This window comes from Solea senegalensis, linkage group LG3 (assembly GCF_019176455.1).
Source record: "Solea senegalensis isolate Sse05_10M linkage group LG3, IFAPA_SoseM_1, whole genome shotgun sequence".
NCBI lineage: Eukaryota > Metazoa > Chordata > Actinopteri > Pleuronectiformes > Soleidae > Solea > Solea senegalensis.
The window spans coordinates 24,437,291-24,464,134 of NC_058023.1; the positions used below are offsets into that span (position 1 = coordinate 24,437,291).

General features: G+C 40.3%; 3 protein-coding genes across 6 annotated transcripts; 1 reads left to right on the top strand and 2 right to left on the bottom strand.

Annotated features, from left to right (window-relative positions):
- The first annotated feature begins 257 nt into the window (after positions 1-257).
- Positions 258-10,079, top strand: cep83 (centrosomal protein 83). Of its 3 annotated transcripts, XM_044021274.1 has the most exons (17): positions 263-809; positions 909-1,010; positions 1,341-1,545; positions 2,108-2,258; positions 2,424-2,516; positions 4,173-4,304; positions 4,387-4,638; positions 4,804-4,935; positions 5,852-5,966; positions 6,710-6,854; positions 7,100-7,249; positions 7,663-7,738; positions 8,005-8,162; positions 8,243-8,372; positions 8,688-8,791; positions 8,972-9,164; positions 9,844-10,079. In XM_044021274.1, exons 2-17 carry the CDS (start codon positions 995-997, stop codon positions 9,979-9,981), a joined length of 2,190 nt encoding a protein of 729 aa, XP_043877209.1. In that variant the 5' UTR covers positions 263-809; positions 909-994; the 3' UTR covers positions 9,982-10,079. The 3 variants fall into 3 exon arrangements, with proteins under 3 accessions (XP_043877211.1, XP_043877209.1, XP_043877210.1); XM_044021275.1 differs by lacking the exon at positions 909-1,010 and having other exon boundaries at positions 264-376; XM_044021276.1 differs by lacking the exons at positions 7,663-7,738; positions 8,005-8,162; positions 8,243-8,372; ... (1 more) ...; positions 8,972-9,164; positions 9,844-10,079 and having other exon boundaries at positions 258-809; positions 7,086-7,145.
- A 65-nt stretch (positions 10,080-10,144) lies between these two features.
- Positions 10,145-16,015, bottom strand: LOC122766432 (plexin-C1-like). Its single transcript, XM_044021277.1, has 7 exons — positions 15,878-16,015; positions 15,286-15,381; positions 14,581-14,744; positions 14,355-14,502; positions 13,687-13,827; positions 13,533-13,607; positions 10,145-10,624 (listed from the first exon to the last, which is right to left on the bottom strand). Exons 3-7 carry the CDS (start codon positions 14,694-14,696, stop codon positions 10,520-10,522), a joined length of 585 nt encoding a protein of 194 aa, XP_043877212.1. The 5' UTR covers positions 14,697-14,744; positions 15,286-15,381; positions 15,878-16,015; the 3' UTR covers positions 10,145-10,519.
- A 2,661-nt stretch (positions 16,016-18,676) lies between these two features.
- On the bottom strand, positions 18,677-26,370 carry rbm17 (RNA binding motif protein 17). Of its 2 annotated transcripts, XM_044020179.1 has the most exons (13): positions 26,246-26,370; positions 25,571-25,718; positions 25,205-25,321; positions 24,792-24,958; positions 24,435-24,547; positions 23,866-23,916; positions 23,106-23,244; positions 22,869-23,020; positions 22,449-22,499; positions 21,448-21,521; positions 20,439-20,537; positions 20,277-20,349; positions 18,677-19,010 (listed from the first exon to the last, which is right to left on the bottom strand). In XM_044020179.1, exons 2-13 carry the CDS (start codon positions 25,691-25,693, stop codon positions 18,907-18,909), a joined length of 1,263 nt encoding a protein of 420 aa, XP_043876114.1. In that variant the 5' UTR covers positions 25,694-25,718; positions 26,246-26,370; the 3' UTR covers positions 18,677-18,906. The 2 variants fall into 2 exon arrangements, with proteins under 2 accessions (XP_043876114.1, XP_043876115.1); XM_044020180.1 differs by lacking the exon at positions 22,449-22,499.
- Between the last annotated feature and the right edge of the window lie 474 nt (positions 26,371-26,844).

Below are 26,844 nucleotides of genomic sequence, written 5' to 3' on the forward strand. Positions count from 1 at the left end.
TGCTTTATTTGAAACATCTTTCTTTTCTAAATTTATGTATTGGGAACGTGATAAATGTATATATTAATTACTTGCATTTTATGGGGCTACTAAAATGTTAAGTTCATGTGGTTAGTTTCATGTATCAAACATTGATTTATGCGAGTAAAACATTAAAACTGGGGAATTGTATTCATATGCACGCGCCAAATTAGACCAATAATGCGGATTTAATTAAATGTACCCATGGATGGACAAACCTTATAGCGAGAAATGCACTCTGGGAAAATATTCCCAAGATCCCACAGCTTGTAGTTTGCACTGATTAGCCATCTGCTAGCGTTCGTTAGAAACGCAGGCAACACGCTGTAAAGAAATAAGTCATGCGCTTAAAAAGGTAAATGACTTTCGAAAGAAAAATTTAACACGCATAGCAAACATTAAAATACTGTACACGGTCACGTTTCGCATTTTCGGGGCGAAGAAAACGCGCGCCAGCTTGTACATGTTAGCTCTGTGTGTAAGCAACATCAAGCTGTGCTAAAGTTTACTATTTTGGAGTGTAGTTGTAGCTATAGCTAGCTTGCCAGTCGTGTTAAGGCGCTCGGAATTTAAGTGTAATTTGTGTAACGTGTGATTAGATAAAAAGGAAACAGTAACGTTTGGACCGTGGCAGTGACAGCTTGTGCAAAGTATTTGTTAACGAAGGCAGGCCGAGTATGTCCGATAACGGGCGCACCGAAGCAGCTAATAGGCTACTTAGCATTTGACGTCGTGGGCCACAGAGCGCCACATTCAAATCCGCTTTTGCTTACACCTGAAGATCTAAGGTAGCGGCTCTTGTTCGAATCAAAGGCATTACGAGCAGTATCAGCAATTTTCGAATACCATCACCAACCAAACACTTCATGTGTTTGTTTTCTTTTCAGATTTTTCTCAAACGCGAAGTGTAGAAAGAGGAATGAAGAAGAAACGGAAGTAAACAGTTTTGATCCTCAAACCAGGCACTAGGTACATGGCTTGGCTGCAATGTAAGTTTTAATTAATCTCAGTCTGTGTATCCACAACATATTCAGCAACCAGAGAGCTAATCACTTGAGGTTGACCGAGAGTCTTCTCTTGACTACTGAGAGGCTGAGAGTAGCTGGGGACTCTTCTTAAAGCCACCATGGTTACTGTCAACAGTGTCTGACTTCATCTTGTTCACTATATGCACCACACACATACACAGAGAGAAAGCACTGATAGTCTTTCTCTCTGAGGACTCATAACCTTTATTCCCCCCGCTTTTATAGAGACTAGACACATATGTGTTTTGCTGTGTTTTATTTATCACCCTTCTCTGACCCTTGTCTGCAAAGGTGAGATGACCTCGTCCACCCTTGGCCAGTCAGCGGATTTCATCCCCAACCTGGAGCCTGGGATGGGGAGGTCTGCAGCGTTATTGGGGCTGTCTGCTGGGCTGGGGGGAGCGGAGATGGAGCTGCAAAAAATGCTTATCGATGAGAGGATGAAATGTGAAAACCACAGGACCAACTATGAGACGTTAAAGGCTGAACACAAAAGGTAAAGCTACATACAATATATTTTCATGAGTTTCTTTTTGTCTTTTTGTGTATTTATGGTAGGGCTGAAACAATTATTTGATTAATCGATTACTAAATTAATCATCAACTATGTTGATTTTTCAGCTTCTTAAATGTGAATATTGTCTGGTTTCTTTGCTCCATATCACAAATAAATCATTAAAACAGAATAGCTTTTGAACAAAACACGACATTTGAGAAAATCATCCTTTTCTAGGTTTGAGAAACGCTGATCAATATTTTCTGACATTTTATGGACCAAACGATTACTTGATTAATCGACAGACAGGTTTCTTGATTAATCAAATAATCGTTAGTTGCAGCCATAATATATGGGACAAAGCTAAAAGATGTTTGAGTGAGCAGTAGAATTCTGAATTATAATTATAATATTAATTAAATATAATAATAATAAAATATAATTATAATTAAATAACTAACCGTTTTTTTCATTTTTCAATTTTGGAATCTCAATTGAATATGAAAAGAACGAATGATACACAGGTTCTCTCTGTCCAAATGCCCCCCACACACACACACAGTCTGCAGGATGACTTCACGCAGGCGCAGGTAGAACTGAAGCGCCTACTGAGCGACCGGCAGACTCAGCAGGAGAAACTTCAGCTGATGTATGCTGAGCTGCAAGCAGAGATGGTGGACAAGTCCAGGGAGCTAGAGGAGCTTCGACTGCAGGTATGCTTTGATCAAGAGAAGAGAAGGATATATATCTCTTCTTGTCTCTGCAACTGTCCAAAACATTAGATTAATAAACAGATACATTTATTTATTTTGTAAGTTGCACCTAAGTCTGTTTTGGTTTTTTTGGAAACAAGCATTGTGATTGCGTTTGCTGAATAGGTGATGACTCCTCAGCGACTGGAGTTGCTTAGAGCTCAGGTGCAGCAAGAGATGGAGGCTCCACTCAGAGAGAGGTTCATCAAACTGGAGGAGGTTAGTATGAATATTTATTTATTTCATCACAAAATGTTAAAGGGGACATATTATGCAAAATCTACTTTTTAACCATTTAAATACTTATATTTGGGACTCTGGAGGCCCTACCAGTCGCCAAAGTGTGGAAAAAGAATACTCAGTCATGTTTTTGTGGTCCCCCTTAGTGTAAGTATAGGCGGTAAAACACGCGAATTTGAATTCCCTGCGCTTATGACGGCAGCATGCGCATTTCACCGCGACTGTTACCACCCACCAGTAAGTTTACTTCGAGAGCTCCACCTTGTCCCTGCAAGAGTGCAGGCGAGGGAGGAAGAGCTGTTCGTGGCTGTACAGTGGAGCACAGTGTTTTACACAAACTTCCAGCCTCAGAGGATTTGTGTCCAGTGGATATATTTTATATTTGAAGCTTATGTGCCGGATAAAGTCAGCAAACGTGTGTTCGTACCACTTCGTACCGCCGTATTTAGTCAGCGACAGTATTTCACCGACGTACAAACACACACATTTTTAAGAAAAGGTCAAATAGAGCTCATAACTGACAATTCTGACACGTCCTAATTAAAAATATTTGTTCAGTTCGTCCTCCATGACCAGAGCACAGACTCAGTCTGATACAGTCACATACAGTGGCAGTTTATGCAGCTCGCCGCTGGCAATCAGTGCTGGCGATCAGCTGTCCCTAAGTGTTTTTAACTGATTTAGAGTTATGATTTGGCTCGATCCTTATGTCGTGTGTCTCTTCCTGTGACGGCACTCTCGCTGTTTTCCGCGCACACTGCCATGTTGATATTGTCAGAGAACTAGTGGAGGGAGGGGGAGAGGAATGGGGCAGAGGGAACAGGATCTGAGTGAGTGAGTGAGTGCTGTAAAGAGGACAAATCAGAAACCCCCTGGAAGAAGTGGGTGTGTGTTTGCCTGTGTCTCATTTGCATATAAAGGGACCATGCACGAAAAAACAAGCGTTCTGAAAGGGGCGGGTTTAGCAGGGTTATTGAACTGCTATGGTGCTTCATCCTTATGGTATTTTGACCAAGGCATGTCACTGACATGTTCATTAGGACACCAGGGAACTATTTTAATGGGGGAATAGGGTATAATATGTCCCCTTTAATGTCAGACTGAAGGCCTTTACATATCAACAGTGACAGACTAACACAATAATACGGTACATTGTTTTCCCTAATGTCATGTAAACATAATAATAATAAACTTTATTTAAATAGCACTTTTCTTGAGAAATGTTTTATAGTGACCAATCAAGCCTAATCAAATATTATAAGACATCTTGCGCAGTAACGCAAGGAAAAAAGAAGCCCAACCGTTCACATGAAGAGCAAGCACTAGGCAACAGTGGAGAGAAAAACTCCTTTTTAACAGGAAGAACTCTCTGACAGAACGACTCGAAGGTGTGCAGCTTCTGCCCTGGATGGTTGGGGTGAGAGGAAAATAGGGGGTGACTGACAGAGCTTCTGTTCTGTGTCTGGTTTTCTGTCATATTGGTAATCTATTTGGATAAAAAACAGATTCAACATAGTGTCCTAAGTTTTGTTTTTTTTAAGTGAATAGCAGTTAATCTCTGTTTGTTTTCTTGATTGCTCCCTCTCTCCTCTTACTAATATTTGGCTAATCTTTTATGTTTGGGATTCTTCACAGGAGACGGAGAAGTACAGGTCTGATTTCAACAAGCTGCGATATGACTACGTCTTCATCAAGTCCCAGTTTGACCACCAAAAAGAAGAACACGCTCGGGTACTGGAGGAGAGGAGGATTCAATATGAGGCAGAGGTGCGATATTGATTCATGATTATAAATACCAGTGAAAATGAGAAAAAATAAAACATAAAATATTCAACATCATGTTTAACAGCTGTGTCGTCTGGAGAATGATCGGAAGGACCTGGTGTCTCAGTACCAGAGCTCTGATCCACTGCGTGATGGGAAACGAGTGGAGGCTCTGCTGAGAGAGAAAGCCCAGCTCCACCTGCGGCTTAAGGGGCTGGAGGCGGAAGTGGCCGAGCTTCGAGCCCTGAAAGAAAACTCGGGTCAGCAGGCAGAGAGCGTCCAGCGTATCCAGATCCGACAGCTGTCTGAGTCTCAGGCTGCAGTGAAGTCACTGGAGGTGAGTCCACAGCTTCAAGTCATGTTTGCATATAAACTGCAATCTGTTTTATCTGCTTTAACTTTGTTTTTTGCTGGTACAAAGGTGAAACTTACCTGTTGGATGATTTAAAAAAGAAAAAAAAAAAAACTTTTTTGGTAATGTTGTTGGTTATTGTTTTTACAGGTGGAGCGTCAGTCATTGCGCCTTCAATTTGAGCGCATGGAGAGCGAGCTTCATCAGAGCCATGAGCAGAACAGCCAGCTCACAGGTCGACTGCACAAAGCTGAGCGAGAGGTCAACTCCCTCTCCCGAGAGGTACGCTGGACATGTGGCATGTTTTATTCACTGAAATGGAGCTTTGTCTGGTTCCCGTTGATACAGATTGTTTTGTAGGTCCAGTGTGTATGATTTACACACTGGACCTACATACATTTATTTCTAGTTGGAAGAAATGTAAGTAAAATGATGATACTGTTTTTTTTTTTCTGAATCTTAATTATTGTTTTCATTGCCACAAACTACCTATTATATTTACGTCAGACAGAGGGCAGCATATTGGGCAAACATAACACTTTTGAGTTTTAATGCTAACTGAATGCTACCATAGAAAGCTAACACACTTGGAAGGGAAGGGTGAGGTGAGAGATGTTCAGCTTCAACTTCACCAGTAGATGTTGCCAGATCGTACACACTATACTTTTAAATGTTCATAATCCATAATCTGCGACCTCAACCAGCAATCCTTTCTCAAATAGTGCATGTGAACAAGTGAACAGCCCCTTCTTTGGGAAACATGAAACCGTTTTTCTCTCCAGGTTTCATGTGTTTACTTGTTGATTGGCTCTTTAAATTTCCATTATAGCATGTATTAAAATGTATTTGGTGGTAGGAGAGGATTGCACCTACAATCCACTGAGCCTTGTTAAAATCCTTTATAGATACTTCATCTAATGTCTCACTTACCCACATGTGTGATTTGAAGCTGTAAATAACTGAATCTTCTCCTGACAAAGTCTAAAGTAGATAGTAATTGTACCAAAGAACAAAAAACAACTCCAGCTACAGTCAATGTTACTCATCTAGGCCTGTGATTCGTACAATCATCATAGAGGTTTGACCAAAGACTATAGGCAGACATTGTGGGTGAAAGCAGAATGAGATGTTTTTGCTGACAGCATCTGGTAGACGTGGATGATGCTGCTTCCTGATTTCTCTGTTCTCTGGTTTTCAGGTTGAAAGTCTGAAGCATTCACACAAGCTGGATTTGGCCAGTGTCAAACTAGAGTGCACCCGCTCTAAAGCAGAGCTGGAGAAGGAGCGAGACACACTGCACGGACAGATAGATGGTTTGGATCTTTTCACTTTTGAGTTATTGAGGTTCATACTAACGCAGCATCTTAGTTTGCAGACCTTTGTCATCAGTCTCCCACGCAACCTCACCTTAAAACCTTATTTATTTATTTATCATTTCCCTTTATCCTGCTAAATGTAAAAGCATACTTACTTCAAGGTTCAGTGTGTAAGACTTAGTGAGGCCACTCCACTGTCTCCTGTTTCCTCCTCCTTCATTGATGTGGAGCAGTTCATTTGCAAAGTAACCTTCCGCTTCAAGGTGCAGTGCCTGCTCTAGCTGCTTTACAAACATGACAACTCAAGATGGTGGACCTCGCTTAAAATACATATCAAATGGCTTATTTAAAGGCTATGAAGCTAAACCGTTTTTTTAAGTCGTCATACACTTACATGAACATCATTATATGCCATTTCTGCCAATAGACCCTCCTAAATGTTACATACTGGATCTTTAAGATCACAGTTATATGTTGTCCTTTTTGCTCTGTCTTACATTTGTTATATACTGTGTATATAATAAAAAAAACAACTCAGTGTGTTGTCCACACTGAAGTTTCTTTCCCTCTTAAGATGAAGGCATGAAGGCAAGGAATAGAAACATAGATTTTCCACCACCACTGAATATTTACTTGCTCATTCCAAAGGGTTCACATACTTTTTCTTGCCACTGTACATTTAACTCTGGAGTGTTTATATCCAATGCACTCAGACACTGACAGTACTTTGTGTTTTTCAGTTCTGCAAGCTGATGTGGACGTGCTAAAAGCTACAGTGGAGCGACACAAAGACGCTCTGGTGGACAAGGAGAGGGAAATGGTTAAGAAGGTGCAGTTTGCCCGTGAGGAGGAGTTCCGCAAGACGGCAGCGCTACACGAGGAAAAGTGAGAATCACCTTTTTTATATGAATGGTTGAGAAGGAAAAAGGACACTGCTGTCCCCTGACAGTGTTTTCCCGCTAAGTGGAATATATTTTAACGTTTACTATGAAGTCATAAGTACCATATTGGTGAAGGAAAAGTCAACTCAACATTACAATATATCATTATAGAATAAATGAACCCCTTTTAAGCCATTTTTGGTGTAGAAATAAGCATTGTATGCGTTCCCCTCTGGTTTGTGTTGTGAGGTTGGAGTTGGAGAACCGTCTTGCCACACTGGAACAGCAGAGGGCGCTGCAGGATGCTGCAGATCATGCCCAGAAGGAGGAGTGGGAGGATAGAGTCCGTAGTGCTCAACAAGGCGAGGAGTCTGCTCGCAGAGAAGTGCAGAACCTGAGGTCAGTTTCTTCACAACCCAACGTTACCTGAACCCAAATCTTAAAAACCAACAAACATTAAACATGCACCCACCAGTTTTTAGTATGTTTAACAGATGGAACTGAAAGAAGACTGGAGGATGTGAGATGTTATAATAAACGGTATCTCTATTACTATTTCAGTCTCTTTAACTCAGTTTCTGTTCCTGTTTACACACACACACACTTGACGGAACAGAAACTGAAGCACAGAGGTCAACTTTCAAAACGAGCCGATAAAGACTTACTCAACACACTGAGCTCTTTGTTCCTCCAATTTTGTAGCAGCACAGTACAGAAGATGTTTTATCCATTTGTGCAAAAAAAAAAAAAAGACATACAATGAGCTTCTCTGCATGGTGGCATTAAATGTGATGTTTTTATTTGATACACAGAAGCAGAGTTCAGCAGCAGAGCTCACAGCTGGAGGATCTGGAGCGACTGAAAGCAGAGGTTGCTGAGCTACAGCAGGTGAGATCAAGACAAACATTGAAAAATAAATAACTGCAGGAATTACATTTCTGATACATCATGAAAAATTCATAGTTTATCAAAGAGATGTATTTACAGTAGAAGGCAAGGCAAGTTTATTTGTATAGCACTATTCATACACATGGCAACTCAAAGTGAACCACAATTACTAAATAAATCAACTATATATGCCAGGCCTGTATGTGGCGCTGTAAAAAGAAAAAAAAAGAAAGACACTTTTCCCAAAGTTTTGTTTGACTCCACAGAAGAAAGAAGAGCTTGGTGTCCAACTCGGGACATTGTCGCACTCTGAAAGTGACTTGCTGGAGACGAACCAGCGCCTCCGACAAACACTGGACAGAGTCAAGGATGAGCTGAAGACGACCCGAGTTCAGAGTGAGAAGAGTCAGCATGAAGCCGAGAGGTACATCTGTCTTCAGTTAAATCTAACACAACATAAGGTATGGATTTCCTCACGCTTGAAACACCTGTATGTTTGTCCAGGATGTTGGAGAGCCGCCAGGTTGAGTGGTTGGAGGAGAGACACGAGCTGCAGGAGCGAATATCTGAGCTGCAGCAGAAATATTCTCAGGTCAAAGAGAAGCTGCAGAGAGCAGCGTCGGCCCAGAAGAAGGTACTGCTGCTCCCTACACCCTGCACTTACATATCAGCAGAGCTGATGAGGTTTAGGTAAGGTGAGGTCACTAATTGGTGATAATTGCCATTTTGTGACGGACCATTTGTATTTTAACCAGTGTAGAATCATCACTGTATCTGTTAGAATAGTGGCAGTATGATATTTTTTGGACTATATTGGGCTCTAATGTCGCTAATATGGACGGATGACAGCTTTAACATTTGTATGCAGACACTGAATTTACCATAAGTGGCCTGTCAGTTTCACATGTCTACAAAGTGTTTGCAACATCACACCTTTTGTGTTGTTCAGAGGAAAACCCAGACTGAGGACAAAGAGAAGAGACTTCAGGATAAAATCCAGTTACTGAAGGCAAAGATAGAGGAACTGGAACTGGCAGTCGCTGCAGCCAAAAAGTAAGAAAATCAACTGTCATTGTATGAATGAAAGAATCACGTTAAACTGTCTGGATCATTAAGTTCCAGTTGTCTGAGTAACATGTGATTGTAGCTGTTAAATGATACATTTCCAATGAAGAGGAGGCCCAAATTAAATATTTAATTAACTTAAAACTTAATTTTCCTCCCTTTTCCCAGTCGTTCATCCTTCTCTAAAGAACAAGCTGAGCTCAGGAGACGGCTCAAAGAGCTGCAGCAGCGACACAACGAGTTTCAGCGCCTCCTACTGGGCGGCCAGGTTCCTTTCAGCGCTGGTCATCCTGCCTTCCTCACATCCTCACCCAACCCGTTCCTCCAGCCTGGGACTGAGAGGCCGTTATCCAACATCCCGGTAAACACAGCAGACGCACAGAGATTAAGGCTACATCCACAGAAATAGGAAACAGTCCAGAATGCAGCAAACATAACATAGCAAAAATACTTCACCAAAACCACATGAAACAACACACCTCTCTCTGGGGTCCTTCAAACACCAAAGATTTCAATAACTAACATGAAAACACATTTGTGGAGCAGCTGTGGTTGACCATATAAAAACATTAATTGGTTCTTACTCAGAAGCAATAATTTCATATTTTATTCCTCCTAAATTAGACCTTTTTGATGCTACTTAAAGGTCCAATGGGCAACATTATGATTTACTAACAGGTGAGTATGTTTCTAAGTGTATAAGGCACTAATTATTGAAACGGTTCAGTTTGGTAAGGTCAAGGTGGAGCTGCACCAAACTCTGCCATAATGAAAACACAGCTGCAAGTATTAGGGTTGGTCTCTCGAGCATAGCTTAGCCCACGTTGCCCTCTTTTCTCATCTAAAGACGACAGATGTTTTTAGTGAGGATGGACACAAACGTAGAACGTGAGTGATACTGTGAAGATGCGCAACCAGCAAGTGGTGACAATTAGTCAGCAACATGTCAACTTCAATATTTTAAAATTTGAAACAACTTGCCAGTGCTGTTGGGATGTGCGGCCGTAATAACGATCATGTCTCTTCCTGTTTTACTGCAGATGGAGCAGAATCAGAGGGAACTGTCTATGCTGCGAAGGAGGATTGAAGATCTGGAAAGTGCTCAGGAGCAACAGCTGGAAGAACTGGGATCACTGGGGCAGAGAGACAGAGACCCTGCTCTGCAGCCTGACCTATGATACTACCTCCCCTTTTGCACATCATGAAATGTGTTTTGTTTTTTTACACGATAGCAATAATGTTTTTAGCACATATTCAATAAAATTGAGCAATGATATGAAGTTTTTCTTCATTTAGCACATATGCATGTTATAAATTAAGATAATTAAACATGGTCAGTCAGACTTACAAACACAATTTATGTTGGGAGTATTTCTACATGTATATGTTCAACTGGATCCAAATTGGCCTAAATTGCATGTTCCAGTTTGTCACTGAATTAAGAGAAGAAGCTAGTACACCGAAGAAAAACTAAATCCAGACAAGGATACATCTAAACTGTCAGAATTAAAATACAAGGTGAAAGGAATGGCAATAAGTCCCTGCCAAATGCTAACGGAGCAGAGGCGGCTGCATCATTCAACCGTAGCTCAACCTCACTGTGCATTGAAACATACCTGATACCTTCATCTCCATGCAGGGGAGGATGATATATGCTTGCCTATAGTCTCTTCTCTGGTCACGTGACAGCTTGTCACTGTCAGATCTTCAGACAGCTCAGCTCCAAGAGCAGCTCTTTAATCCATCAAACAAGTTTTTGACTTGATGCACTTGCTCAATCAGCTCAGCAGGGGCGCCATTCTGGTTCAGTTTATCTAGTATCTGTGGGAAAACAAATCCAAAGGACAGCAATTTCAAATCAGTCCTTCCAATGAAAAAACAAAAACACTGAGTGCAACAAACCGAGGACTCCTCCATTCAGACTTAAGCAAGTCAGAAACCTATGGTGGTTTTTACTCTCCACTCAGTCTACCATTTCCTCTTTATGCATCAGAATCTATTTTGTTTCCTTAGCAAAATTTGAAGCCTCTGCTTCAAAGTGCACATCCATTCAGAGTGCAGTTGAAACACGGGGACAACATGAAGCCCTCTGTGAAGCAAGGCTGTTGCCCCAATTGTGACATATTTCACACGAACAGGAAACAAAGCTAAAAATCTTATTTCCTGCCACTAACAGATTCATCATGGGTGCGACGGGACCAGCTGTTGTTCATAACAACACAGTTGTTCTTTATATACATCCACTGTTACTTTTTTAAATGCTTGTCATGAGATTTCAGGAATGATTCAGCCTGAAATCACAAGACTGATGAAGCCTCAGCTGTGCCTGATTTATCTGTCATATTGTTAAAGAGATAGATTAAATCAATCTTTTTTACAATTTACAATTTAACAGAAATTGAGAAACAATTAATTGACAATCGTTTCACGGCATGAATTGTTGTTTTTCATGACCCCAGATTGATCCATTTTAGACCACCATGTTTTTAAAAATAGACCACAGTGAACAAACTAAACATCTGTAAGTTTTGACGTTAACTGAAGGCTACAGATTCTCAAACACACTTCCTTTGATGCAGTCACATGTAACTCATCACATCTAGCATAATATAACAAAACTTCTGAGTCATGAACAAAATGTAGTTGATCTGCATTACAGTGTTATTGTTTTGGCAAAACTAAAATTATATCATTTAAATCTCTGATATTTATGCAGTTTACTTCAGGTTATAGTAGTGAGACTTTTGCACAGTACTGTATCTCCTGTAAATGGCTGTTTTACCTACAGTATATATAATATTTGGCATCACAGAAATTAGAAATAATTTCTATTGAATGGTGTTGTTTGTTTTCTTTAAAAAGTGGATCCCCATATAACTAGTTTGGAAAACACTGCTCCAATTAATTCAGCCTAAATAAAATAACCTTCTTCCCCCCCTTTGCAGACAAAACCTGATCCAAATAGACTGATTACATTCTCAAGTGTCAAACTGTGTGATTGGAAGGTGTCAGCACAGATGTCAACTGAACATGAGTGAAAAGAAAGCGTGTGGGTTTGGAAACGGCTTGTGTGGTAAATCATCAACATCATGTAAGGGTTTTACAGTGGGTAGGGAAAGCATTCAGACCCCTTTGAATTGTTCACTCTTTGTTTCATTGCAGCCTTTTGCTAAAATCAAAAAAGCTCATTTTATTTCTCATTAATGTACACTCAGCACCCCATCTTGACAGAAAAAAAAATGTATTAATTTATTTAAAAAAGAAAAAGTGAAATATCACATGGTCATAAGTATTCAGACCCTTTGCTCAGTATTGAGTAGAAGCTCCTTTTGAGCTAGTGCAACCATGAGTCTTCTTGGGAATGATGCAACAAGTTTTTCACACCTGGATTTGGGGATCCTCTGCCATTCTTCCTTACAGATCCTCTCCAGTTCTGTCAGGTTGGATGGTGAACGTTGGTGGACAGCCATTTTCAGGTCTCTCCAGAGATGCTCAATTGGGTTTAGGTCAGGGCTCTGGCTGGGCCAGTCATGAATGGTCACAGAGTTGTACTGAAGCCACTCCTCCATTATTTTAGCTGTGTGCTTAGCGTCATTGTCTTGTTGGAAGGTGAACCTTCGGCCCAGTCTGAGGTCCTGAGCACTCTGGAAGAGGTTTTCTTCCAGGATATCTCTGTACTTGGCCGCATTCATCTTTCCCTCAATTGCAAGCAGTCGTCCTGTCCCTGCAGCTGAAAAACACCCCCATAGCATGACGCTGCCACCACCATGTTTCACTGTTGGGATAGTATTGGGCAGGTGATGAGCAGTGCCTGGTTTTCTCCACACATACCACTTAGAATTAACGCCAAAAAGTTCAATCTTGGTCTCATCAGACCAGAGAATCTTATTTCTCACAGTCTGGGAGTTCTTCATGTGTTTTTTGGCAAACTCTCTGCAGGCGTTCATATGTCTTGCACTGAGGAGAGGCTTCCGTCGGGCCACTCTGCCACAAAGCCCCGGCTGGTGGAGGGCTGCAGTGATAGTTGACTTTGTGGAACTTTCTCCCATCTCCCTGCTGCATCTCTGGAGCTCAGCCACAGTGACCTTTGGGTTCTTCTTTACCTCTCTCACCAAGGCTCTTCTCCCTCTATTGCTCAGTTTAGCTGGACGGCCAGATCTAGGAAGAGTTCTGGTCGTCCCAAACTTCTTCCATTTAAGGATTATGGAGGCCACTGTGCTCTTAGGAACCTTGGCCTGATCTGTGCCTTGCCACAGTTCTGTCTCTGAGCTCCTTGGGCAGTTCCTTCGACCTCATGATTCTCATTTGCTCTGACATGCACTGTGAGCTGTAAGGTCTTATACAGACAGGTGTGTGTGTCTTTCCTAATCAAGTCCAATCAGTTTAATTAAACACAGCTGGACTCCAATGAAGGAGCAGAACCATCTCAAGGACAATCAGAAGAAATGGACAGCATGTGAGTTAAATATGAGTGTCACAGCAAAGACCATGTGATATTTCAGTTTTTCTTTTTTAATACATTTGCAAACATTTCTGTTTTTTTTCTGTCAAGATGGGGTGCTGAGTGTACATTAACTTCTTTGATTCTAGCAAATGGCTGCAATGAAACAAAGAGTGAAAAATTTAAAGGGGTCTGAATACTTTCCGTACCCACTGTGTCTCATACACAGTAATTCTGTTCCACTGTGGACGCAGAAAGAAAATGCCCAGCGATTGTGACAGAACTGACCTCTGTGAAGTATTTCAGCATGAATTTGTAGAGCTCTCCGAGGGCCGCTGCTTCGTTGAATTCATTCACGTGTTTCTGAAATCAAAATCAACGGTCAACCTTTCTTGTGCCACCTTCTCTTTTGTAATGTTGAACCATGACAAATGAATCTTACCTTGGACTCCTCCTGCAGGAAAGCCTTAAATTCAGAGTCAGTGATTGGCGACTGCTCTCTGACCTGCTTGTAGTAAGCCTTCACTTCCTGTTTGAACTTGGGAATATCTTTGGCGTAGAGGAGCTTGTTTGTGGGCGCGTGCTGGAAGACAACATTTCAAAAAGGTGAACATCTTTGTTTCTTTGCATTTCGAGATGCAGATTATCTGGCCAAATTATCCTGTAATGTGGGGGATTAACAGACAAGTCAGCAACAATTGGGGCGTGAACAGAATGCCGCAATAACCAATGAGAACGAGTTGATCTGGAAACAGATTCTGCATAATTTTGTGTACAAGCCAAGTTGATTCCGTCTTCTCATCCAGTTTTTTTTTGCATTAAATCAAACAAGTTTTTGTGAGATCCCAAATCCCTGGGATCTTCTCCCTGGAATCGTTTGATTAAATGCTGTAAAAATCCTGGTAGATCAGCAGTTTATCAAAATCACATGCACAGAGTTGCTGGCATGTGATTGGCCGATAACAGATTAGCATCAACAAGCTATTGAGCAGGTGTACTTAATAAAGTGGCTGGAAAGAGGACTGTGGTACATGAATGAATGATGGAGACATTCATCAGAGTAGACTTCTTTTCTTCATGTAAACTAAATTCTTTGGTTTTGGTCTTTACCTTCCCCAGCTGAGTCTCACTGAGGGAGAAGGAGTCCATGAAGGCCTGAGCGATGACCGACAGGCAGCGTTCCAACTGCGAACTCTTCTCCATATCGAATACAAACTGGGGGTTTTTCAGGATGTTGACCCAGAAGCGCAGCGGTAAACTGTGAGCCAGAGTAAACACAGGTGTCTAAAAACCAGATTCAACTTCTGTGCTTTGGAGTGGACGAGCCTGGTCATACCTGTTGGTCTTCCAGATGTGCAGGACGTCTGGGTCCATGATCTTCATGTTGTCCGCCTGAGTGTCCAGGAAGTCGAAGAAATACTTGACAGCATGCGGCGCTCGGCTCTGTGGCATCGCCCAGATGGACCTGAACAGGTTCTCCACAAACGAATGCACGGCCACCTGACGGAGAGACAGATGATCAAAAGCAAGTTTTTTGTATAATACCTTCAGTGTATTAATTATAGTCTTTATATGATTTAATTCAGTGTTTTTTTTTATCATTGCTGTTTATTGGATCCTGAGCACGGCAGCCATTCTAAGACATTTCAGGAAAAATGTGTCAGTGATTAAATGTGAGGAGAGCTCTGTTCAGTTCATGAGGGTCAGGACAGCTGGAGAAGCTAAATGGAACTCAGCCATGACCCTGACTTGGATTATTTCGACCTGTGATTTTCCTACAGTTGCTAAGGGCCCGTTTGATTGTCTTTGGTGATGCAGTTGTGCTTTGACAACACATGTGAATATCATGGTAATGGTAACATAAAGTGAAGTGAACCTTTCTTCTTTTCTTGTCTTTCACAGCTCACAGTGCGGGGCACACAAACAACTCTGAGTTACTGGTGGTAAAGGCAAAACAAACAAAACGCCATCTCTGGTGTAAGTTCTGTTAGCGCCGGACTGAGTGTGTCATTAGTTTCAAAGTAAAATGATGTCCTCTTGCCTTGGTGGAGAGCAGCTTGGTGAGATGCACTTCCTTCAGCTTTAACTTCTTCCTCTCTGGGTTCCTCTTTTGGTCCTCGTCAACATCCGGATCAATCTGCAGTTAGAAAAAAACTAAACTGCAAACTAATCTAAATCCAATCTAATGCTCAGTAATATATGATTCAAACTGAATGTAAAAGGTCCAGTGTGGAAGAATTAGTGACATCTAATGGTGAGACTGAAACAGCTGACGACTCCTCTCACTCCTGCCTTTCCCAAGTGAGTTCAGGTAACTACAGTGACCTTTCATATATGTATCTTTCATAAAGATCAATTCTTCTCAAAAACAGAAACATACATCTGGGCTGTAGTACAGACATGGCAGTGCAAGATAACAAAAGGCCTTAAGTGAATTTATTTATTCTTAAAGCTACAAAAACAAAAACAAAATGTTTTAAAGCAATTACACACTTATACAAACATACTTGCAGGTAGTAGTATGTATAAGTATATGCATATACGTACACATATATACATCATTTCTGCCAATAAACTCTCCACACACTGGACCTTTAATCATTCACTTAAGAAAACATAAAAGTGTCTTTTACCAGGTGGAAGTATTTCCCAGAGAAGTTCTCATCGTCTAGAGGCAAAAACGAGAAGTCAATACTGATTACTGGCACAAAACAAATTGTGAGATTTGCATCATTGAATAACACAGCCTTCGTTTCATCAGGAGGATCTTTGATGCTAAAACATTTTTACTGATCAATTAGTTATTAATTATTAATTATTAAGTCCAAATAAAGACAAATGTGATTCATATTAATATAGTATATCTTATATTCATATAAGAGTATTAAAAAGAAGAAAACAGGGTTTTTGTTATTGACTAAAAAAATAAATAAAATCTGTTTACCATTTCTCACAGACAAAGGTATCAAACGAAACAAACGTAATGTGTAACATTAAAAATTATGTGTTTGCACCAGGGCTCCGCAGGGTACAGTGCTCTCTCCTTTCCTGGTGTGAACCAACTGCGCAAAAACGCCAGCATGACGAAGGAGGTGGCAATCGATTTCAGGAGGAAGGCTCCTCAGACCATCAGTGAACATCCAGGGTTTGGACATTGAGGTTGTGGAGGAGTACAAGCATGTGTGTGTTCACATCAACAACAAACTGGAGTGGACACACAACCCATTCCTGTACAAGAAGGGCCAGAGTTGTCTCCACCTACTGAGGAGACTGAGGTGTGGTAGTGTCGGCGGTCTTTTAAGCTGTGGTCTGCTGGGCCAGTGGAAGCTCTGAGAGGGACAGTAAGAGACTCAAAAGACTGATCAGAAGGCTCAGTCTTGGACTGTACCCTGGACTTCATTGAGGAGGCGGGTGATAGGAGAATGTTGGCCAAGCTGACATCAATCTATGAACTATGACATTTTGGAAACCTTACTATACTGACAAATGTCATAGTATAGTGAGTCGTCCAAAATGAGACAAAAAAGTCATAGTATAGGAAGGCGTCCAAAATATCTAAAAAAAGTCATAGTATAGTAAGGCGTCCAAAATGAGACAAAAATGTCATAGTATAGTAAGGCGTCCAAAATGTCTAAAAAAAGTCATAGTATAGTAAGGCGTCCAAAATGAGACAAAAATGTCATAGAATAGTAAGGCGTCCAAAATGTAACAAAAATGTCATAGTATAATAAGGCGTCCAAAATGTCTAAAAAAAGTCATAGTATAGTAAGGCCTCAAAAAAGAGACAAAAAAGTCATAGTATAGTAAGGCGTCGAAAATTTGACAAAAATGTCATAGTATAGTAAGGCGTCCAAAATGAGACAAAAATGTCATAGTATAGTAAGGTGTCCAAAATGTGACAAAAATGTCATAGTATAGTAAGGACACATTTTGGACGCCTTACTATACTATGACATTTTTGTCAAATTTTGGACGCCTTACTATACTATGACATTTTTTTCTATTTTTAGAGGCCTTACTATACTGTGACAAAAATGTCATAGTATATTATGTCGTCCAAAATCACCCCCAATTGTCAAAGAAAAGTATGTCGTCCAAAATCAGTTAAAAAAAGTATATGTATAAAAGTATATGTCGTCTGAAATAGGTAAAAAAAGTCATAGTATAGTATGTTGTCCAAAATGACACCAAAATTTCATAGTATAGTATGTCTTCCAAAATCACCCACAATTGTCATTGTATAGTATGTCGTCCAAAATCAGTCGAAAAAGTCATGTTATGTCGTCCAAAATGACACCAAAACGTCATGTCGTCCAAAGTTGTATTGACATTTTTCTGCCTAATAAAATATGACATTTTGATGACCATTAATCAAAATATACATACAGTATACAATACATCCTCTCTCCTGCTTTAGGATCAACAGCAGACACCTGTAACTTGCTGCTGACCCTGAAACCAACATGTACATTTCATCTTGAGCTTTGCACTTGATTCAAATTTTAGGAATTCATTGTCGCTCTATATTGTAGCTTTTATCGTGCTTTATGATATCAGCTTCTCAAACTGAAGGAATGTACCTAAAAGTGAACTGTTATACTTTCACAAGACGCATTCCTCTGACTAAAATGGAACCGATAATAACACAGGAATATATTAGTCTTTCAACAGCTGGTCAAACGTCTGAACGGCTCCCTCCTTACTTCAGTTTCCCTATTCAACACATATTTCTCTTATTGGAAATAAAACCTGCTCCGCTGAGATACCTACTGACGTTGTTCGCTCAAGCCTCTGGGCCCTTTTTTGTCACAATTACATAAGTTCTGAATGAGGTTGGGGATGCGTTGACTGTCCCAGTGTACGTCTCATAATCCTTCAGGTCTAAGTTAAGACTATCAGTGCCCAGGGGATGTGTTAAAACTACTGTGGAGCCTTTATTATGTCAGAGGGAAAATGAGGCTTCTTGGATAATGCAAGCTCATCCACAGAGGGTTAGTGCACAGTCTTCTGGAGTGGTTTTTGTTGTTGTTGTTGATGATTATGCCTGTCTGTGAACAGAAACGATGCAACATTATTTGTATGTCGCGTCCTATAGTATTGCTCTGTCAAGCAATACTATCAGCAGCCATCTCATTTACTATCAATATATTGCCGTTGCATCAGGGATAAAAGAGAGAAATTGAAGACCCAGCTCTTCCAAGAGCATCTTCTGTCCTTGCACTTACCTTACTCCCTCTGCACAATCTCCTTCTGCACTTGGATCCACTTCTGCACTCTCACCCTTTGTCAGTCCACTGTTCTTATCTAGTGGATTTCTTTCCAAGACTTCTTCCATGTAGTTGAGTCAAGTCGATGGTTTAAATGTGACAGATATTTGCTTATGTTTTAGAGTTACAAAATTTATAATTTTATGAAGTAGAGATACCAGGATGTTGTCCACTGACTAATAACAGCCTCAAAACAGTTGAGACCTTTTTTTTATTTTGTCAACATAAAGGTTATTTCACAGGGAGAGAAAAAACAAGCATAATCTACAAGGTGAACATGTTGCTACAACACTTCATTGCTGCTCATAAGAAATAAAAAATAAAGAAGTTTATGTACAAGTTGGGGAGCACTTTCATAGTGTCTGTTGGTCTTTGTCTCGCTTCCAAGGGAGACATCAGACCTGTTCCCCGAGATCCAAAACTCGGAACTTGTCTAGATTGTAGAAGCAGGCCTTGACGACTCGCCCACCAAAATAACGCCCGTTCAGATCCACCACAGCTGCAGAGCAGAGAGAGACATTCAAGGTCAGACTGTACCCAAATACAGAAGCAGTGATAAAGCTAAAGACGCCACAGAAGTCTCCACTCGGATCCGTCGCCTTCCAAGAATTCCTTATAGTGATGTTCTTGTGTTTAACACAATCGTCTAGACAGAGGTTGATGTTGTTGATGCACAAACACACCATCTATTTCAATAATGCATGGTGGTTTTCCCTCTATAATTTGAATTACAAAACACGACTACTAAATTTAATCAGATATATTTTAATATCCTTCTTTCCAGAACTATTGAATTTGGTGAGGTCCACCTGCAGTACCTCCAAAGCTTATCAGCAGGCTGTGGTCCACAAAATGAGCAATTATAAGGAGTCATATCGCTCATGAGGATGCGCCTGCAGTCATAAGGAAACATCTAAAATCGATGTATTCTTATGGCTGCAGGCTGCCGTCGATTATTATTTTTTCGGGTATGTGTCCTGCTTTATCAGAGCTGTGACGTAAGCTCGGTTCTGACGGAGCCAAAAGGGAGGCGGCAGGGTTGCTAGGCCACGTGTGATGTAACACCACCGGGAGCCAAGTCTCACCTTGTTTCTGATCTGGGCCAACTCATTAAGAAATGGGACGCAATTTCACCCAAATTATTCGAGCAGTAATGCAATAACGGGACAAAAGTGACGCAATTATGTGAATCACAACATTTGCACCTGTACATCATTTAAAATTTTAAAATAACACCGGATAACTGGATGTTTGAAAGATGACGAAAAAAGGTCCACATTTCATTTATTTCCCAAATCTACTTTAAAGCTGCGGTGCAAACCTTCTGGTGATTTTGTTGTTGTTGATGTTATTATTCTGCCAGTTTGGTCTTTGTGAACAGAAATTATGCTTCTTCCCTCCGAACACAGGCTTTGTCAAGCAAAATGATCAAACCTACAGTAACTGAGGAAATGTTTATGGATATGAAACAACCCACTTCCTGTATGCAGGATTTCCACCCGGTTACATAGTCATGTGGAGCTGATGGGTTTAATCAGCATTGTATGAACTCTTTTGACCCTGATTTCAATGTAACAGACTTTTGTTTATATTTAAGTTCCACACTGTCGATAACTGCTGCTGTTGATTTCCCAGTGGTGTTAATTATTACCTCTGATGTTGGCGTGCTTTTTAAAAAAAAGAAGAAAGGGGTCACAAGAGTTGCAGAGACCTCATTCTGAGATAAACATGAAGACAATAAAAATAAAGAAAAAAATACACCAACCTTTGATGGCTGATTCCACTCTCTCAAACTCCAGAAATATCCTGACGGCTTCATCGTCTAGAACCTCTGCGATCTGAGGAGGAGAAGTTGGGTTTTCTTAAGATTGTCCCGTCTCATAATTTTAACTTCATCTAGTCAAGGCCCGTGATTGACTCCTCTCACCTCAAATATGACACATTTGACCACCTTGCCGTATTTCTCGCACTCTTCTTTCGTCTCTCCCTCTAGGTCTTCATCCACTTCTCCTCTGCCCACCATGTTCTGCAAGACAAAACATAAGACACAGCCTATGAGCAGGGCTCTATGGAAGGCAAACTAATCAACTAATCTTAATCAAATCCTAGTTCACTTGCTCGGAAAGTCTGGTTCGCTTGGGGAGGTGTGAATGCGCAACTGAACTCTGATGAGCACCAAGGAAACGAACTCTGGTCCGCCTAAAAACATAGGTCTCGGTTTGCTTCAAGTGAACCAAATGCAGGAAGCGGACTACAACGCAGGGCATTGTGGGTAAACACAAAACATACACGTGTGTAGAATGATAGCTGGGGAGAAATGGCTGAGCTCATTGTTGCAGTGCATGTGTGTCGCATGTTTGCATAAAATAAAATAAAAAAACCAGAACCAATAGGATTTGATGCAATGTTTTGTTCTAATGTGACTAAGAGATAAAGGGTACCCTGCATTAACCAATAGATGAACGAGTTTTCTTGTTCAGTGTTTGTCTTGTCTTCTCCTTCAGTAACTCTTGAAGCAGCGCCGCCTCAGGCGAGGAGGGGAATATGTTATTCAAAAGGTTTTGTTTGTTGCACTAAAGTGCGAAAGTGTGAAAGCAAACTCAGACTGCCTGAATGTTGCAACCCCCAATTGAACTGAGACCACAATCGTATCAAGTCTGGCAGACTATTGAAACGTGAAATATCAGGCATTAGTTCAGTGAGATAAGCAGAATGTGGCGCAAACGTCCATGTCTCCACAGGAAGATAGAGCAATATCACTATCACAATGAGACAGTTTAGCTGTGGAATGTTTGCTGGAATAGTTTATCACACACACACACACACACACACACACACACACACACACACACACACACACACACACACACACACACACACACACACACACACACACACACACAGAGACACAGAGACACACACACAGAGACACATACCCTAAGCAGGACCACTTTGGTGGGGTTTTTGAGGATCTCAGTTAGCGGGTTTGCATCCGACTTCTTGGAGTCAGCTACATGAATGGAAAAAAAAAAAGTTTAACATTTTCACCCTCTCAACATATTCTCAGGCTGCTTGTGAGCTGAATGTAGCAACTAAATGTTTGCAATAACAAAATGTATTGAATATTACATTGCTCAGACAAGGAGTTAAATTCAATACAAGCGATAAATGAAAGATTTCAAAAATGCAATTCTGTGTTTGCTGAGCCAAAGACAAATTCTCAGTTGTCACGTATTTTAAAGTGCTGTTCTTATTCTGCTTTAAATGGGTCACAGCTCTTTTGTCAGTGGAGCTGGATAAGTGGCCTTTCTCAATGGAGCCATGACACATTCAGGTGTTTTTATAGCACACATATTTAAACATATCATGATAACAAGCTCTTACATTTAACACGTTTGATGACATAACTTAGTGATGAGGCTGACATCTAGTGGCCAAAATAAGTCAGTGTGTCCAGAAAGAGACAAAGAAGAGGTTTACTGATATCAGCAGGTAATTACAAATGTTTTTAACTATTTCCTCTCCAGGTTATGTGACCTGTGAGATATTGAGATATTGAGATATTGACATTTTGAAACATGAAACAACATGCCTGTTGTCTTATATTTAATTGTATTTTGTTTCACATTTCAAGTGTCAGTATAAAATGTCAAACTGTTCCTTTAAGATTTGTTAGCTGGATTCTATGATTTCCTAGAATGGGTAAAAAAAGCCAGGCTTCAAATCTGTGATGGATGCAGTTAAATCTGAATCAAAGGAGCTATTAGAAAAGGAAAAAGCAGTTTCTCAACAACAAACCATGCAAATCTATTCTACTCATGTCACATATTGTAGCTAATAAGTATAAACTGACAAAAAGCATCACTGCTTTCATTTCAGTGACTATAATGAAGAATAAATGATGAGTGGGAAAGAAAAAAAATGGATGGAGGCCAACCTGAAAACCCTCCGCCTGAAGTCTCAGCAACACCTGACAAGCTGGAGCCTGCTGCTCAGTCACACACACACAAACATGTCCACAAAATGAAGAAAGTACAAAAAAAAAATATGTACACAGGGTCACAGTAAAACATCAGAGTGATGCTGAAAGAACATCACTGATAAATGGTGCAAAATATACATGAAAAGATCAAAAGTGAAGTGAACGTCGATAGATATTTAGCTGAATGGTACAAAATGCAAACAGAAGCACTGGAGATACTTCAAGCTAAAGCCACCACTCATGCTACTGACATGTTAACAATAATTGACAGCAGGCAGGTAGAAAACTGGAAACAGCGGACCAAAACACCATGACAGGGGAATATGAACAGTAAAAATGAAGAAGAAAAAAGCCACAAACAAGCCCAAAACATACCTTTTTCTGCAGCATCACCTATGATGATCTTCCCTCCTCTCTTGCTGGTCTTCTCCACAGACAGCGCCGTGCTGAGGCCTTGCTCGTGTTTCCCCAGGCCCTGGCCTTCTTTGAAGCCATACTTCTGCATGATCTTATGGGCCACTGTACCTCTATGAGAATAAACAAGAACACATTTTGGTAATTCACCTCAGATTTTCACAAACACATTGCTGTGTGTTTGTCTGTCCCACCCACCCCATGTTGGCCAGGAAGGAGCTGGTTGGTCCAGGCGGTGAACGTGGCCTTTCCAAGTCTTCATACATTGGTGGAGGAATGGCGGCCTTCGAGCCTCGGGGTGGACGACCTTCATCTTCATAGGAGAATGAAGCAGGGCCTGAACACGCACATAAGACAACCAATCTGTTTAAATGGTCTGTATTTATGTAGCTCTTTTCTCATCTTGATGACCACTCAAAATGATCTGCATTTCAGTTCGGCCATTCACCCATTCACACGCACTTTCAAACAGCACATCTACTGTGCAAAAGTCTTGGGCCACCATTAGATTTATTGTTTTAACAAAGGTAATTTGACCATAGAGACTAGTTATTTCTCAAACAATTTGTTAAAACATATCCATAAAATAAGGGAAACGTGTGCAGTTTTAAAATAAAATTAAAATAAAATTCGACAGGTTAAAGTGTTTATAGTGTGACCTAACCTTACACTTGAAATATAACAGGGCTTTGTATTTCAAAAACATGCTTGACATGCTTTATCATAACATACACATTGCATGAGTTAAACTCATTGACAGTTTGATAATGTATGAGACCAACATTTAGTCACATCATTGCAATCCAAATTGCAGAGTTTGACATAAAACAACAAAGCTAATGATGCCCTTATTTTTAATACTGGGCCAAATTCTTTGCTGCTCTTACAGTGTATTATTCTTCTGATGTTTTGAAACAGATTGATACAGTTTTTCACCTGATTGATGATAAAGACCTACCGTCTCTGTCCACAAGTGATGAAGGAGGAGCGATGGCTGCTCCTCCCATACCTGAGAGACATAGATAAGAGACAAAACAGATGGACTGTCAGTAATGCTAAATTACAAACAAAGACAGCAAAAACACAAAAAACAAACAAACAACAACAATTAGACAGAATAGTGTGAGGTGCATCTTGCCAATGCATGTATGGACTCAGATATTACTGAACTGATAAAGTGGCAAATGCTGCTCAAACTGTTCTGTTGCTATTGTTGAGTAAAGGTTGATAAAGCAGCTGTTGTAAATTCTGTGCAGGATTTGGTGATTTATCAAAATAACTGTGTATCACAATATGTATCGTATGAATCGTATAATGAGTTTGTAGGAAATGAAAATGCAGAGGATTGCATGCTTGTGCAGTTGATCGATTCAGACTGAACAAAAGCAGAAAACCTACACACAACATCTGTGAGCAATAACACAAACAAACTATTTAATGGGAACATTTTTAACTTTAATTTAAAGCTTTAATACATGACCACATTTACTTTCAACTACATTCATTCAAGCAGTGGCAGATACTCACTTCTTTTCCTGCGCTCTTTCTCATACTCCTCATCTTCATCAGAGTCCTCCTCTGTTGTTGGGAAACGTGAGAAACCACTTGGAGCTCCACCCTCGTGTCTGTCTTTTCTTTTCCTGAAACACATGGAAGTGTCAGAATCAAAGTCCTGCATTTCTATTTCACCTAACAAATAACTACATACCACAGTACTTTCTGGGTTATAGATGCATCAATATCCCAGGGGATCCTGAAGGTTTTCTAATTTTCTATGATTCTTTAAGTGAAAAGGCGGAATAATTCCAGGATTTAATCTGTGTAACTTTGCCTCAAACATTGAATCATAATGTGTTTGATATCTGCTAAAGAAACGTGCAGTACTTTTCTCTCTCCTCGATTTCTTTCTGACGCTCCTGCTCCCTCTGCTTCTGCCGTTCTTCTCGATGTCGCTTCACCACCTTCTCGTAGTCGTTGGGGAACATTGGGTCGTACTCATCAGCCAACGGGATCAGGACATCTCCAGAGGAAAAACCACTGGGCACAGTGTCCTGAAACAAGCAGAAACACACACGCACAGGATATTTCAATGTGGATATTTATATTTATTTTAGTTGAGAAAACTGTGCAACTGCTTCACAATCCTACCAAACTGCTCTATATTCTATTACTAACAATATCTTAAATCTGTATCTCACGCTAAGATATATTAGCAAATAAATAAATACATATTGTTCAAAAAGAAAAAAAATAACCTTTCATAAACGCACTGACCAGGTTTACTTGTTAAAACTGACCTTGAGTCCAGCAGCAGCGTGTGGAGGAGTGTCTATGATCTGTCGTTCATCACTGGAGCCTCCTCTCTTTAGATCAATGACAGGAGCCAGGACAGTGGACTGCTTTGTCCGCTGAGTCTACAAACAGACAAAAACAAAATCATCAAATATGTACACAAATCTATGTACATTTATTACTCTCTCTTAATCCTGACCAGTATCAGTCCTGAAAACTAAGGAATCAGAAAATACAGCATAGCATTACAATAAATATTGTACCAAGTTTGGACTATATACTGCAGTATTATTGTATCATCATGAGATTTTGATATTAATACATATACGCCTATATGTAGGTGATGTATGTGTACTTGTGTATGCCCTTACCTTGGCCTGTGTCAGAGCTGCCTTCTTCACCTTCAACTGGGACTGAAGCAACTTAAAGTTCTTGGACCAGCCCTCAGTCTTGGTATCATTGGCTGCCACACCAAGGTCATCGTATAGCGACATCGTTTCCTTTCAGTGTCCCTATAACCTAAACACAGAGTGAAAATAATCATGCTGCGTGTCTTTACATTTGATCATGAGTACTCCCTTGTACCCCTGTCCAATACCTGGAAACTGTCATTAATGAAAAGATGACTGGCATTCCATTAAAAATACTTAGGAGTTTAACCGTAACAATATTTTTCATTGTTCAACTAAAATGTTACTCTTTCAACAACATTTTTCTAGTCGTTTCTGTCAACTTCAAGCACCAACACTGTAACGCCTCGAATACAATTCGTTTTGCAGATAGCTAGCTTGACCGTTTGCACCAATGTTGGCTCCCTTGACCGCAAAGCAAAACAATAATAACTCCCCTAACCTCAGAAGGTGCTTGATTGGACTTTGAATCTCAGGAACGATATGTTTACAAAGAAGTTTGGCAAGCAATATACGTCTTAACATGGCTTGCTAACAGTTAGCTAACACCATGTAATGCTAACATAGCCACAAAGCAATACAGAACAGTCATATAAGGATTATTTAAGCTATAGTGATAGTGTGATTTCAACTCACCGATGTCAGAAATGTGAGGACATTAACTAAATAAGTGTGTACATATAAAAAGGTCTAACAATACGGCTGCGACAGCAGTAACTCATGTGTAACTGAGGAAAATGAAGCGAGACAGTTATGTTACGACCATGTTCTGCTCTTGCGGCACCTAGCGTTGGGATGACTTACAAAGAATATACTCAATAGTATGTGTCTGCAGTACCGGAGACAGCGACACCTAACGACTTGGATGACCAGCGACTGCAGTTTCTGATCTTGAACTTTTCATACAATACAGTATGAAAGTAAGAACATTTTTAACATACAAGAGCCTCGGCATTCTACAATAAGCACAGCCTATAGGTAAGGAAATATATAATGACCTTATGATGTACCGTAATTCAACATTCATTTTACATTTAACATTTAATTACCAGTTGCATTCAAATCCATAAATAGATTTTATTTCCAATAAAGGCCCAGAGTAAATCTTTTCAGCTTGTTGGTGATAAAATATGAACATTCTTAAAGTACCAACGAATGACATTTAAGTTCTTGTGACTGTAACATGAAGTCCACCAGTGGTCCATGTGAGCTGGAGCTTCCTCGCTTCCTTGTTT